The sequence below is a fragment of the Hemiscyllium ocellatum genome, chromosome 14, assembly GCF_020745735.1.
Source record: "Hemiscyllium ocellatum isolate sHemOce1 chromosome 14, sHemOce1.pat.X.cur, whole genome shotgun sequence".
Taxonomy (NCBI): Eukaryota; Metazoa; Chordata; class Chondrichthyes; order Orectolobiformes; family Hemiscylliidae; genus Hemiscyllium; species Hemiscyllium ocellatum.
Window position 1 is genome coordinate 17,873,316 of NC_083414.1, and position 14,894 is coordinate 17,888,209.

Consider the following 14,894-nt stretch of genomic DNA (forward strand, 5'->3'; position numbering starts at 1 on the left):
AAGTCTTGTTGGTAATTTCTTCATTTCGGAGTTATTTTGGTAAACTTACTTTCCCTGAAGAGTTCCTAATATTATGCAGAGTTGAAATAAGGCCCAGGTTAGTAGCATTGAGAGATTTGCAAGGGCCAGGTACACAAATCTTTACACATGGTTTAGGATGATAAGGTTGTTTTTCCAGTTATTGCCAATTGACTTGCCAATATGAGGGTTGCATCAGCTTTTGATGATGCTGGAACCCATAGCAATTTCATAAGAATGCTTTCCCTGGATGTGACGATAGTCCTACAAATGGTGAGACTTACAAAGACAAATCCACATACTGGACAGAGCTATCGGCACAGAAAATTAACAAATGCTCCTTTTCTGGTGTGAACTGGTAAAGTGAACATGTCCAAATAACATGACATAGTAAAAGGAGCAAATTACTGTAGATGCTGGAATCTGTACTGAAAACTAAAGGTGCTGGAAATCACAGTGGGTCAGGCAGCATCCATGGAGAGAAAGCAAGCTACAAGCTAATGTTTCCAATCTAGATGACTCCTCATCAGAACTGATGTGAAGTGTTTTTGTAATACAGCAAAACTTTGTGTTGCCTGGCACTGTCCTGACCAGAACTCTCGATAAACTCTTTTTTCTGACAGTTCAACATGTGTTTAAAACCTGGTCATTTTCAGTACTCAGCTAATGCATTATTTAAAATAAACTAAGGATAATAAAAGTAGTTTAGAAATCTTCAGAAATGATTCTTAGGTTATGCATTGGATTATTAAATTATTGGTCAGTTTTGGGTATTGTGCATGACCAACAATTTATTAGAATGATAAGCTTGCTTGGAACAACTGGCACGGAAAATGTCAGGTCAATCTTTGCTTTGAAGGTCTGTATGATGGATGGGGCGAGAGTGTGGGTGCTGGAAAAGCACAGCAGGCCAGGCAGCATCCGAGGAGCAGGAAAATCGACATTTTGGGCCCGAGCAATGTGTCAGTTCAGTGTCAGCCTGGTCTTCTCTGTGGGGGCTTTAGTGTGATACTCTGCAATGCTAAGGATCTTGACACCCCAACTGCTTTGCCCTCAATCCTCAATGATTGAGTAGAACTTTGTCTTATGCACAGAGTAATATAACTCCCCACTAGCCTGCATTTTAAGTTAAAAGGATCCTCCCATTTTGCAAGCATGCAAGATAAGATTTCCCTGTATGAAGTAAAATTAATTTTCTTCAAATTCATGAGTAAGGCTAAACCTCTGCATGAAATAAACAAAATGAAATGGTAATTCAATTATTATGCAATGAAAAATAGCATCCAATGAACTGAAATCAATGAGGTGAAGAGAAGCTACGATTGTGAGAGAAAATATTATTTTTTCCATCTTCTAAAAGAGCAAGCTATGGAATTTAAAACAGCTCATACAAAAGAAATGATCAGCTGGGTGTGGTATCAAACTAGTGCCATGTTAATCTTAAATTTCTAAATATTGTAATGCAGTGTATATAATTACAAGGGAATTTACAGTCATTTAAAATAGTTCCATTTTCTGTGAAAAATCACTCAAAGTTAAAATCAAATTCAACTTTTCTTTTCGTTCTGATAGCTTTGAAGAGGCTGGAGTAAATAAGGAAAGATGGCTTCTGTTAGTTGGTAATTCAGTTACAATTGGCATAAACTCAGGGTTACCATTGAAAGATGAATGGGGAATTTGGAACCATTTTAGTGCCATCTAGAATCCCTACAGTGTGGAAGCAGGCCATTTAGCCCATTGAGTCTGCACCGATCCTCTGAACAGCATCTCAACCGGACCTATCTACCTACCCTATTCCTGTAGCCCTGCATTTTCCATGGCTAATCCACTGAGCCTGCATTTCCCTGGACACTATGGGGAATTTAGCATGGCCAATCTGCATATCTTTGGACTGTGGGAGGAAATTGGAGCAGGCAGGGGTAGAATGTGCAAGCTCCACACAGACAATTGCCTGAGGGTGGTATTGGACCTGGGTCCCTGGTGCTGTGAGGCAGCACTACTAACTACTGCTTCACCATGCCACCCTCAGAGGATTATTAAAGCATGTAATTTTTTGCATCCTGGTGATATTCACTGTCCACAAATAGTGGGAATCTGTGATGTTGTAACATCCTTCAGCAGGTTCTAAAGCTAACTTGTAATCCGAGGAGGTGATCAGATTAGATTTCCTACAGTGCGGAAACAGGCCCTTCGGTCCAACAAATCCACACCGACCCTCCAAAGTGTAATCCACCCAGACCCATTCACCTACTCCCTACTAATGCACCTATCACTACAGGCAATTTAGCATTGCCAATTCACCTGGCCCGCACATCTTTGGACTGTGGGAGGAAACCCACGCAGACACAGGGAGAATGTGCAAGCTCCACACAGACAGTCACCCAAATCTGGAATCGAACCTGGAATGGGTCCCTGAGGCTATGAGGCAGCAGTGCTAACCATTGAGCCACTGTGGGAGGAATGCTTGTCTGGCTGATGATGGTAGAACAATGTGTATGACCTCTAACATGAATGCATTTCTCCTTCAATATTATTGAGTACAAATGTTATTTTGAAGGTGGCAGAAGAAAATTGCTTTTTCCTGAAGACAGTTTGGTCTGGGACTCTGAACACAGCAGTTAACCTCTGTAGATTGCAAAGGAATAAGCCAGATTTTGAAATTGTTGTGCAGTCTCAAGTGTTTTTGATTTTCACTGTATTGCTGCATGCTACAATTGTATTTATTCTGGCTCATAAAATATTAATGGAAGAACAGGCATCAACTATTACTTAACCTCTGGGAAACACTCTAGTAATAACTCAAGCCGTTTGTATGAAATATTTGACATTATTCATGGTATTTAAGTGTTGCACCATCATGTCCTGTTCCTTCCTCAATCGTCACTAAATACCCACAGGGTTGAGCTAATGAAACACATCAGTTAGGGAGAATGGCATAATTTTCTCTCAGCTGTAGATTGGGAGGCTCACCTAAATGCCTACTGAAGAGGAATTATGTGTGTAATTGAAAAACATTGTTATCAAATCGAGTCATCATCAGTCGGACACTATTAACCGAGGTTAGCAGAATCTCAGCAAGATAGGCACAACTGCTTTTGTGATTTTTGAAAGGTCTGCCAATTAACAAGGAAGGTGAAAAAATTGACAACTGATTTTCTTTTCTAGAGTTCACGGTGTACAGAAGTAACGTGAATACATATAATCTCAGGAGTAGATTACTTCAATACCTGCCATAACTTTTGAAAGCAATTTGCAGCTCTCGTCCCAGCTTTACTTTGCTGTATTCCTGTATTTTCTAAAAGCATATTCTTGTTCTTGCCAATGTACTTGCACTGTGAACCAATAAATCTTCTCCTAACCTCTTCTCCCATCTTAAGATTATGATGGTAACACAAAGCATTGCTGATGCCTTGATGAGCAAAACAAACAATCAAACTTTGAGTGTGACATTAGCCAGAAGTTAAATTATGATGCTGCTTTAGGAGAGGGTGGACTAAGTCATTGTGGGTGTACCTAAACCAAATAGACTGCAGAGGTTCAAGAAGGCAACTCATTACTATCTCTCAAAGGCAAATAGGAATAGGCAATGAATGTTGGCCTCGTAGCAATCACATTAATGAATTTTTGAAAAGCGTTGCTTAATTGACTGCAAGCCATTTGCTTCTCATCATAATGGAAGAAACCAGAATCAGTTTACCTCATATTTAGGAGACTTTCTCCTTATTCCAACAGTATCAGTAAAATAGCATCATTTCAAACAACTTAGAATATTTTTGTTGGGATTGCTAGGACAGATCCAAGTCTGTGAGAATCGGAAACATACCCTTGAGAAACAAAAGGATTTGTTTGAGTGGGAAGCTTAATCCTAATAAAAAAACTGAAACAGAAACCCTACCCTCTTTAGACCATTCATTTAAATGAGATTGGATGAAGAATGGTCAACCAATCAGCTCACAGATATTAGACTGGTAAATTAAATATTCTATTAAGGCTGCATATCACCATTTTAAGAATTATTCTAGTTTGAGCCACAGACAACTAGGCTTTTGTGATGTCAGGAAATCTGACAGTGAATAGAAGCAACAAAGGCTGAATCTTTCCAGTTGGTGATTTTACAACACTCCTTGTGGAAGGTTTTCGACTCAAATTCAACAAGCTGTGTTGTAAACATCCCTGCACCACAAGATCTATGATCCCCCACCCTCCACCCCACTGTCCTTCACTCCCCTGTCATTCGGGCTGGCTTTAAAAATAAATCATGGTGCACGACCACATTAATCTTGTGCTGGGTGATAAGGGAATTTTCTAAGGTGGATGATGTGAAAATACTCCTGCTGATGGTGGGGTTGGGGGGGGTTCAGAATGGTAGTGTAAAAATGGGTCAATTTAAGAGTGAAAACAGGAAGGGTATCCCAAATCTGCGACTTTCTCCCCAAGGAAGCTGAGTCAACTGCAATTTTCAAAACTATGATTGATCAAAATCATAGAGCCATAGAATCATAGAGATGTACAGCATGGAAAAAGATCCTTCAGTCCAACCCGTCTATGCCGACCAGATATCCCAACCCAATCTAGTCCCACCTGCCAGCACTCGGCCTATATCCCTCCAAACCCTTCCTATTCATATACCCATCAAAATGCCTGTTAAATGTTGCAATTGTACCAGCCTCCACCACTTCCCCAGGCGGCTCATTTCGTACACGTACCACCCTCTGTGTAAACAAGTTGCCCCTTAAGTCTCTTTTACATTTTTCCTGTCTCACCCTAAATCTATGCAGTTATGTCAGAGCCTGGGTGTCTCTGGAGAAGGAGCACGCGGGTGTTCACCAACACCCTTGAGATTTTCAGGGAAAGGTGGGCACCGCAGGGAGTGGAGTGTATTATTGTCCCCTCCAATGCTATTTTGATGTAATCCCTTCCCTCCCCCTCACTGTTTGATCACGCAGCATTGCCCTTTGACAAGGACACTGCCTGTCATTGGCCACCCGGGTGTTTCCTTTCTTCATGGTGGTGGAAATTGAATAAAAATTTGTACACCTGTTGTCTTTCACTGTGTCTCACACTTTCGCACACAATTTGGTTCCCGTAAAAATATAAGCACCACTGCAGTTAGGCGGCAGTTGGGAGTAGAAAAAGGAAACAGAAACAAACAAAAAAAAATGGAAACAGACCCTTCAGTCCAACCAGTCCATGCCGAACGTAATTCCATCTGCCTGTTGTTGGCCCACATCCCTCCAAACCCTTCCTATTCATATACCTATCCAAGTATCTTGTAATTGTAGTTATCATGGAATAACAAACAAAAGTAGATTAGCCATGGTCAGCTGAATGGCTTCAAAGGCTTGTGTGATTGTTGCTATATTCCCAGATTATAGCCGCTAAAGTCATTAGGGCTGCTAACAGATTAACAATCCATAATCAGCTGTTCAGGCTCCTTGCACTAAGTAGGAAACTTCCACTTTTCTGATCTCCTAAGAACAAGTTAAAAACTCTCCATAAATTGTTTCATCCTGATCATCGTGTCCCAGCCTCAATTTCTGATGCATCTTTGAGTAACATTTTGACGTGTCTTTGCCACATCAACTTTGACATATGCTTTTGTAAAAGTTGCATTGGTTACCTGAATAATTTATATGTTTATTGCTATGTACAGTGTGACAAAGCTCAAATCACAAAGAAGGCTGGATAACTTTGCTTCCTTTGAGGTTCCCTCAACCAGTCACACTGGGAGTGAGAGCACTTGTGGAAACAGTATTTACATTAAGCTACATCAAACATAAATGGGAATTGAAAGTACATAAGGGAATAAGAGAGACAAAAACACATTACTCAAACAATGCAATCTTCACAGACACAGGAGCATGAATATAAATAGTGCTGCTACAAAGCATCAGAGACATGGAATATGGAAGAGCTAAATTATTAGTTAGAAAAGAGAAAGGAATAGGAATTGAGCAGACATAAGAGGACAAATGATGGACATTGAAGACCATAAAAATATACCGTCAGATTTTATTTGCTTTTGTGTGATATAAGCATCATTGGCAATGCTTGTGCCCTGGTTATATCTATGGAATTCCCTGCCAGTATGACAACTTTGAGGCTGCCTCTTTGAATGTTATTAAGGAAAAGATAGATGGATTTTTGAATAGTAAAGGAGTTAAGGGTTATAGTAAGCGGGTGGGTAAGTGCGGCTGAGTCAGGAAAAGATCAACCATGATCTTATTGAATGGCAGAGTAGGCTCAACAAGCCAGATGGCCTACTCCTGTTCCTATTGCTTATGCTCTAATTTCCCCTTGAGAAGGTGATAGTGATTGTCAGCTTTCTTGAACTACTGGTACACATTAACCCAGAGGGAGTTGCAGGTTTTTGCCTCAATGATAGGAAGCAGTGGTGAGATAGATCCAAGGGGTTTATGAGTGGCTTGAAGAGGAACTTGCAACTGGTGGTTTTCCCATGTGTATGCTGACCCTGTCCTTCAAGGTGGTAAAGTCACAGGTTTAGAGAATGCTGTTGAAAGAACCTTGGGTAGAGCTGTTGCAGTGTATCTTATAGATGCACACATTGCTGCGACAATGATGGAGAAAGTTAACAGTTAAGCTGGTATGCAGGGTACCAATCAAGTGGGATACTTTGTCTTAAATAGAATTGAGTTTCTTCTGTGTTGTTGGAGCTGCAATCATCACAATCAGTGAGCAGTATTCCATCACATTCCTTACTTGGGTTTTCTAGATGGTGGGAAGACCTTTGGGAGGCAGCAAATAAGTTTCTTGGCGCAGAGTGCTCAGTCTCGTACCTGCTGGTATGTGTATGTAGCTAGTCCAGTTCAGCTCCTAGTCAGCAGTAATCCCCAGAATGTTTATACGGGGGCTCCAGTGATGGTAATGTAATTGAAAGTCAATGGGAAGTGGTTGGATTCCCTTTTCTTGGAGATGGTCACTGCCCGACACTTATGTAGTCCAGGTGTACTGGTTACTTAGCTTCAGATTGCAACCTAGAATATTTGAGGAGAGTCTAATTCTAGAGCCTTTAGTTAAGATTCCCATACTCTATGGCAGTATTTACTCACAAGGTGGCAGTCTATTCCATACATTAACTGAAGCATCAAGAAGTTAAGTCTGTAAATTGCTGTTTGCGATGTCATTGCAATTATAATGAATTTGTATAAGATTTCTTTGTCTGTTTTACAATACCATTGTGCACTTGTATATTAATATCTCAAAGAATAACTTATAGTGTCTAGTGTTTAATTTGGGATAAGTGCGACATCAAGATATTTAGAAGGTCAAATGAATGTCTGGGTTTTTGTCCATAGATCCCTGAAGGTGGAAGGACAGGTGAAGACGATAGTTAAGAAGGCACACTTGCCTTTATCAAATGAGTTATAGATTACAAGGACATGGAGGTTGTGTTGGAGCTGGATAGAACTTTGGTTAGACCACAGTTAGAGTACTATATGCAGTTCTGGTCACTGCCTTATAGGCAAAATGTGCATTGGAGGTGCTGCACAGAAGATTTGCCTAGGATGGAGTGCTTTAGCTATGCAGAGAGGCTGAATAAGCTTGGTCTGCTTTCTTTGGAGCAGAGAAGATTGACAGACCGTAACGCCATAAGACATAGGAACAGAAATTAGTCCATTCAGCCCATCGAGTCTGCTTCACTATTCAATCATGGCTGATAAGTTTCTCAACTCCATTTCTCCCCAGAACCCAATAAGACCGTACGACATAGGAGCAAAAATTAGGGAACGTGATAAAGGTGTATAAGATTATGAAGGTCCTTGAAAATAGCTGTTCTTCATAGTTGAAGGGTCAATAAGAAGGGGGAAGCCTTTTAAGATGAAATGCAGGAAGTTGAGAGGGGAGTTAAAGAAAAATATTTTCACCCAGGAGGTGATGTGTGCCCGGAATCCACTGTGGGGTTGGTTATAGAGGTGAGCAACCTCACAACCTTTAAAAAGAACATGGATAAGCACTTGAAATGTCATTAAATTCAAGGCTATGGGTCTACTGTAGATAAGTGGGACTGGAGTAGATTTAGTGTAGCTTTGACAGTACAGACTCAATGTGCTGAAGAGCTTATTCTGCACCATATGATTCTACATTTCAATAGGTTTGTCACTTTTTTTTATTTTTCCATCATGTCCCTGGCTCACTTCCTCTAATAAAGTCTAAACAACCTACTCTTCAATTTTCTCATAGCTTCTTTGGGCAGAATGTAGACAGTTTCTTGCATCAAAATGAGTTGGAAGTCACACAACATCAGGTTATAGTCCAACAGGTTTATTTGAAATCACAGGTGAAGTGGAGGGAAGTGCACAAGTACAGAACTTATAGATGGTGAGACAATGGCAAGATAATTTCAGTAATTAAGAGTGTCAACAGATCAGTACAACTAGTGTGAGTGGAGTCAACAGGCGGAATAACAAGTCCTCACAGGTGGTTAAAAGTATTAGACGGTGTGAGTAAAATGTCCACAGCTGAATAGCAAGTGAAGGGATGACCTATGATCTGATTAATTAAGATGTGAAGCTGTTAGTGTTGGACTGGGGTGGGCAAAGTTAAAAATCACACAACACCAGGTTATAGTCCAACAGGTTTATTTGGAAGTACAAGCTTTCGGAGCGCTGCTCCTTCATCAGGTAGCAGCACTCCGGTGAAGGACTAGTACTCTGAGAGCGAGAACTTCTAAATAAACTTGTTGGACTGTAACCTGGTGTGTGATTTTTAACTTTGTGTGATTAATTGTGTGATAATTACAAAAAATCAAAAATAAGGTGGTGCTAGAGACAAATCAAATGGCTTGAATAACATGATAGGTATAAGAGAAGCAGAATGAGGTTCTAACCAAAATAACAAGTAATCCAAAACTGTACAAACTAATTACGTGCGAGAGATAATAGTAAGTTATCAAGGTGAGGGTGTCAAAACAGAGCAGTAAGGAAGATTTTACAAACTCAGAACTGTTATTCAATCTGTCAACACTCCATTCATTCCATTTGTATCTTTCTGTAGACACTCCTGGAATTATCTTACCATTATCTCTCCAACTATATATTCTGCGCCCGCGTGGTTCCCTCCACTTCACCTGATGAAGGAGCAGTGCTTCAAAAGCTTATGATTTCAAATAAACCAGTTGGACCATAACCTAGTGTCATGTGACTTCTGACTTTGTCCATCCCAGTCCAACACTGGCACTTCCACATCATCAAAATGAGTGACATTGTGAAATTTTGTCAATTCTCGATTGCCCTCTCTGTCTTCCCACCATGGAAAAACTGTGGCTTTCAGCTGATCCACGGCTGGCAAGCCATCATGTGGAGACAGAGCAAATCAGTTTCTTCAAGTTGCTCCTCCCACAATTAGATCTGGGTGCAGTAATCCTTTGCATCTGCTGGCAGCCGGTATGAGAGAAGTGTTCACAAAGATTCAGAGAACCACTGGGGGGAAACATAGTGATTGTAATAAGGTCAGCCGGGGGACCTTGTAGAATATGAGTTCCCTGATTGGGGCTTTTAATCTGGTCCAGTCAGGGAGGCCTGGCTGACATAAAAGGATAAATGTCAGGGGTATTTGACACTGAATGCCTGACGCAATGAGAGGCAGTGCTATTGTCAGAGGATATACATTTGTAAATAAAGGGTGATTGGTGATGGAATGCCAGACTCTGAAGAATTATTTCAGGAAAGGGATGGATTCTAGTGTTAGATCCCTTCTTGTTGCCAGTCACACAGATCCTGAAGCAATGGCCATCAGGGGAGAGATAGAGCAAAACACACACCAGGAATCTATTCAGCAAGGAGAGCTATTTTGACAATCTTACAAACTTGTCAGCTTCCTGAGTTACTGCGAGTGTTAATTTTATGGCAGCTGTGGGGCACTGCGACTTAGATACAAACTCATGGCATTTAAAAGTCTATTTTATTAGATGCCACATCAGATCAGTCTGCCTTACCAAAGAAAAACATGCAACCATTCAGTCAAACAGGAGTGTTGTCTGGAGAGCTCACAAACAAACATCTGACAAATAACATTTCCTATTGCCAATTCACAGACCACTTAGAAAGCTGAGGAAATATTGCCAACACTGACCCGACAGTTGCTCAGTTCTTCAGCAGACAAAATCAGCGTTCCACATTTTTTACCAGGGACGCCCCTAGAGAGATAGAAAGAGAAAGAATAGACCATAATTCATTGAGCAAAAACAACACAGTTTATTACAGAGACCCAGAAAAATGACAGATTGAGGCCTGGGAGTCCTCCTACCACACACAATTAAAGACCGACTTTTTGCCTCTGAGATTTGCAGTGGCAGCTTTGCACCTTGTTAAAATGTGACCAGGCAAGACTACTCTCAGTTAATTAGAACCCAAACCAAAAATGACTTATTCTCACATTCCAAAGCAACAGCTTCCTTATTTGGCAAAATATGGTCCAAAGTTGTCTGCCTCACTTTGTTGCAAATTGCAAAAATAGAATAGATAGCAGCAAATCCAATCTTATGGTCATTATAATACAATAAGTTGTAAAGACTGTATAGAAAATAAAGGATTGTCCACAATAATGTTGATAACATTTACTTGGCAATAGATTTTAACTTAATGATTCAAATTAAGGTTCAACTGAAGGGCACTAAATGCTGCAGTTATTGGAAATTAATTTTTTAAGTGGGACCTCACCATCATTAGAGATCAAACCTAACCCTAACTAACTCTGACTGCTGACCATGTGGGTCCTATGTAGAACTAAACTGTATCCTAATCTGGTACTAACCAATGAAGTAGAAGCAGAAAGGCTTGAACCTGTTATAACCACAAAAGTTCTGAAGGTGTCTGAAAACACAGCATGTAATTTTCACAGAGCAAGTTCTCACAGCAGCAATGTGATAATGACCAGATAATCTGGTTTAGTGATGTTGACTGAGGATAAATATTGGCTAGGACACCGAGGATAAACCCCCTCCACCACCCCTCCCCTTCACTCTTCTGCAAAACAGTGCCATTGGATCTTTTACATCCACCTAAGCTGACAAGTTTGAAAAATGGCACCACAGACAATGGCAAGCTCTAATGGAATCTCTGCTTATTTATGCTCAAGCCCTGGAATGGAATTTGATCCCACAATCTTCTGACACCAAGGAAAGGCTGCTTCGCAGTGGTAGGAAATTTGAACATGTTGCACTGATGTAGACATTGAGGTTCTAAAATTGATTTTGCAATCACATGCTTCCATCTAGAAAACCAAAGGATGACAGAAAGTGATTAATGCAGAACAAGTAAGGTGCTACAATATTGCAATTTTCCATGTATAACTCCATGGAGCCTTCAGATTGGGTTTTGTAATGTACAGGTGAGGCAAAAGCAGAAGGCTCTATCTAATTTGTGCTTCATTTGATTTGGGTACACACAATGTTGGCCCTATTTTCCACTATTTCTACATTCTTCCTCTTAATGAACATAAAACATGGGCAAAACATCCAAACAAATTGCCTCAATCTGCTGAATATACAATAATAAAAAAAAGAGAAACAGTAATTCCAATCACAGGCAATAAATTTAATTCTAACATATTTTAATCTAAAGGTATATTTTATCAGTTTTAACCATTAGCTTTATTGCAAAACACAGTAAGAACTGATTCACAAGGAATAATAATGAATGAACACATTGGGTACTAATTAATTATTAAAATATTTTCAGGCTGACACCAACATAAAGGCGAAATCTCCAAGAGGTGGATCTAGTCTAAAGTTGATCCTCTTCCAAAGAAGTAAATGATCTGGAAAACCTTTCATTCTTTGGTCCAAATGGAGGCAGACCCCTTACATTAGTACAAAAGATACTAAGTGGGATTGAACAGCTCAATCCTGAGGATTACTTCAAGTTAAAGCACTAATATGGAAAAGGAGGCTTTGGTACACATTGGTAAAAAGAAAATTGAATACCGATGTTAGGAAAAACCTCAACAACAATTTGTGCTTTATGTGGCATTTTTAACTAATGAAAGCACTTCAAAGAAAAATGGATGCCAAGCCAAAGAAGAAAGTATTTGGAAATGGCTTTTTAAGTTTGGTCTTAAAAATTATTTTTAGACATGATGTAGGTGGAACTTATATTTTGTTCATTGGACATGAAATGAACATCATTGATGGAAGTAAGTATTTGGAACAATTACACTTTCCTTTTATTACTTTGTCATGAAATTAAAGAAGTAATTTTGTTCTATCAGGCCTAGAAATAAAGCAGCAGCAAGTTATTACCATAGCGACCAGGGTATTTCTACAGACGTAATGTGAGAATTCCTGAGTGTCAGGCCTAAGTTTCCAATGCTGTGGAGATGGAAGGAGATGCACAAAAAGTCGATGTAGTAGGAAATTAAAGTTATGGGAATTGTAAGGTCACAGACGGTTACAAATATGATGAAGGGTGTGGCATGAGAGAGTTACAAAATGAGAATTTTAGATTGGTGTATTGGAAGAATGAGAGACAATGTAGTTCTGCAAAGACAACGATGATGTATGTGCTGGACTTGGTGCAAGGATAAGATATAGATTGCAATGCTTCTCAATGAGCTAGGGTTACAGCATGTGGAGGTTAGCAGGCCAACCAAGTACTGGGGCTGGAGGGGCTTTCGAGAATCCCACAATTCCAAAAGCCTATCCCAATATCCCTGCAGTTGGCAGTGTATAAGTCCATATCACAAAGGCAGTCCAACAGCATTCATATAATGGGCAGCTTAGGTAAAGTGGAGAGATAGAACTGTGTGTCTGTTGAAGATGAGCTGAAAATGTGTTGCTGGTTAAAGCGCAGCAGGTCAGGCAGCATCCAAGGAACAGGAAATTCGATGTTTCGGGCGAAAGCCCTTCATCAGGAATCCCGAAACGTCGAATTTCCTGTTCCTTGGATGCTGCCTGACCTGCTGCGCTTTAACCAGCAAAACATTTTCAGTTCTGATCTCCAGCATCTGCAGACCTCACTTTTTACTCTGTTGAAGATGATTCAATAAAGATGCATCATGCAGACTAGTTATCTGAAATTTCTATTGTTAATGAAATCTTTTCAAGCATAATTACTGTTTTAATACTGGAAACACAGGAGCCAATTTGCCCAAAGCAAGCTCCCACAAATGACAACGAGATGATACAATAAAACATTGGCAGAGGTAGTAATCATCAAGACGCTTAAGAGGCACTTAGATGAGTACTTAAAATGCCAGAGCGTTCAAAGCTACAGGTCAAATGCTAGAAAGTGGCATTAGAATAGATAAATGCTTAGTGACTGGCATAGACATGATGGGCCAAAAGATTTTCTTTCAAGTTGTATAAAGTATATTCTATTAAATCAGTGACCCTCAACCTTCTCAGTATCAAGGTACATTTCAATGAGGCAAATAATTCCATGGCATACCCACATTTTCTTAGCTGAATTGATCATAAACTTCACACTCACTTGCATTTGCTGTGATGTGGTGTGAACGGAAACACTGTGCAGGGCTCAGGTGAGGCAGTGAGCTGAACCCCTGTCCCACGGACACAGCACCAACAATGGGTCAGCTTCACGGACTGAGGATCCCACACTCACCATGTGCTCTGGCACTGCCCTGATGATGTGCCATAGCAGCAGTGCACCGTATGATTGATTTGGCCCAGCAAAAGGGCAAAGGTCATGGTGACAGACATACCAATCCTGCATTGTTCATCAATCAGATGTTGGGAATTGTTCCATCGACCCCCATTTTAGGAACACCTAGTGTCAGCAGATTAAAACCACTCTACATCTCAATGATTTAATTGCATATAGTTGAAAACCACTGCCCGAAAGATCAGGTAACATTTTATTGGAATTTTGTGGCTGCGGGATATGTATTGATCAATATACTGGAATGATTCCCTGCACTCCTCTTTAAAGTGGGAAATTTTATTGGCATCTGAGAGGACATAAAGGGCCTCAGTTTAACAACTAATCTTAATAGCCACACTTTCAACGATTTGACAATCTGTGGGTCTCTCACTAAAATCCCAGTCTAGATAATGTTCACAAGTCTCCACAATGGGATGGAAAGTCTGACCTTCTGACTCAGAGGTGAGAATGCTATTCAGTAATGTATCAAAGATGACATGTAAATCTATTGACTATTTTCACTATCAGAATACTACTTCTTAATTAAATTTAATAGCGAGGTTAGCATTTTTGTTTGCAATGAAAGTTTATGATGACTACAAAATTATATTCACGCTATTTTATGTTTATAAGGCATATTGCTGTAACTGCTAAAAACCGAAGGAGTGTGGATGCTGTAAATCAGAAACAAAAACAGAAGTTGCTGGAAAAACTCAGCAGGTCTGGCAGCAATGAGCAGAGAAATCAGAGTTAACATTTCGGGTCTGGTGATTGGTTTCTGAGGAAAGGTCACTGGAACATTAGCTCGGATATCTCTTCACAGATGCTTCCAGAACTGCTGAGCTTTTCCAGCAACTTCTGTTTTTGTAGCTTAACTTTACTCAGGTTAATTCAAAACAACTGATGCATTTGGTTAGAAAACAGGAGAATGAATTAGTGATAGTGCAGAATTTATTATACAGTTGAATTGTAGTTTCCCACTTCTCTGTGCGTGAACAAGCAAATGCCACTGGACTGCAAATGGATATATCAGCTCCAAAATAAGCAACAGTCCTGTTCTATTTCCTGTGCTTTTTCTTATTTATTTGTGAGCATTGTGAAGAAGGCCAGCATTTGTTGCCATTCAATAAGTGCCCTTCAGAAGGTGATGGTTAGTTGCCTTCTTCAATCCACCTGCTCTAGCTACAGTGATCTACAGTGATCCCTCTTTGACTTTTCTGTGGGGTTGGGGGTTTGGTACAATGAGTGGCTTGTTCA

The 14,894-nt window shown here is 40.1% G+C and overlaps 1 protein-coding gene across 1 annotated transcript in view; it reads right to left on the reverse strand.

Annotated features, from left to right (window-relative positions):
* Positions 1–14,894, reverse strand: part of LOC132822458 (copine-9-like) — a 405,642-nt gene that overhangs the window by 112,710 nt on the left and 278,038 nt on the right. Inside the window, exon 8 of the mRNA XM_060835837.1 lies at positions 10,111–10,174. Coding sequence (XP_060691820.1) covers positions 10,111–10,174 — 64 coding nt within the window. The remainder of the gene's footprint in view (positions 1–10,110; positions 10,175–14,894) is intronic.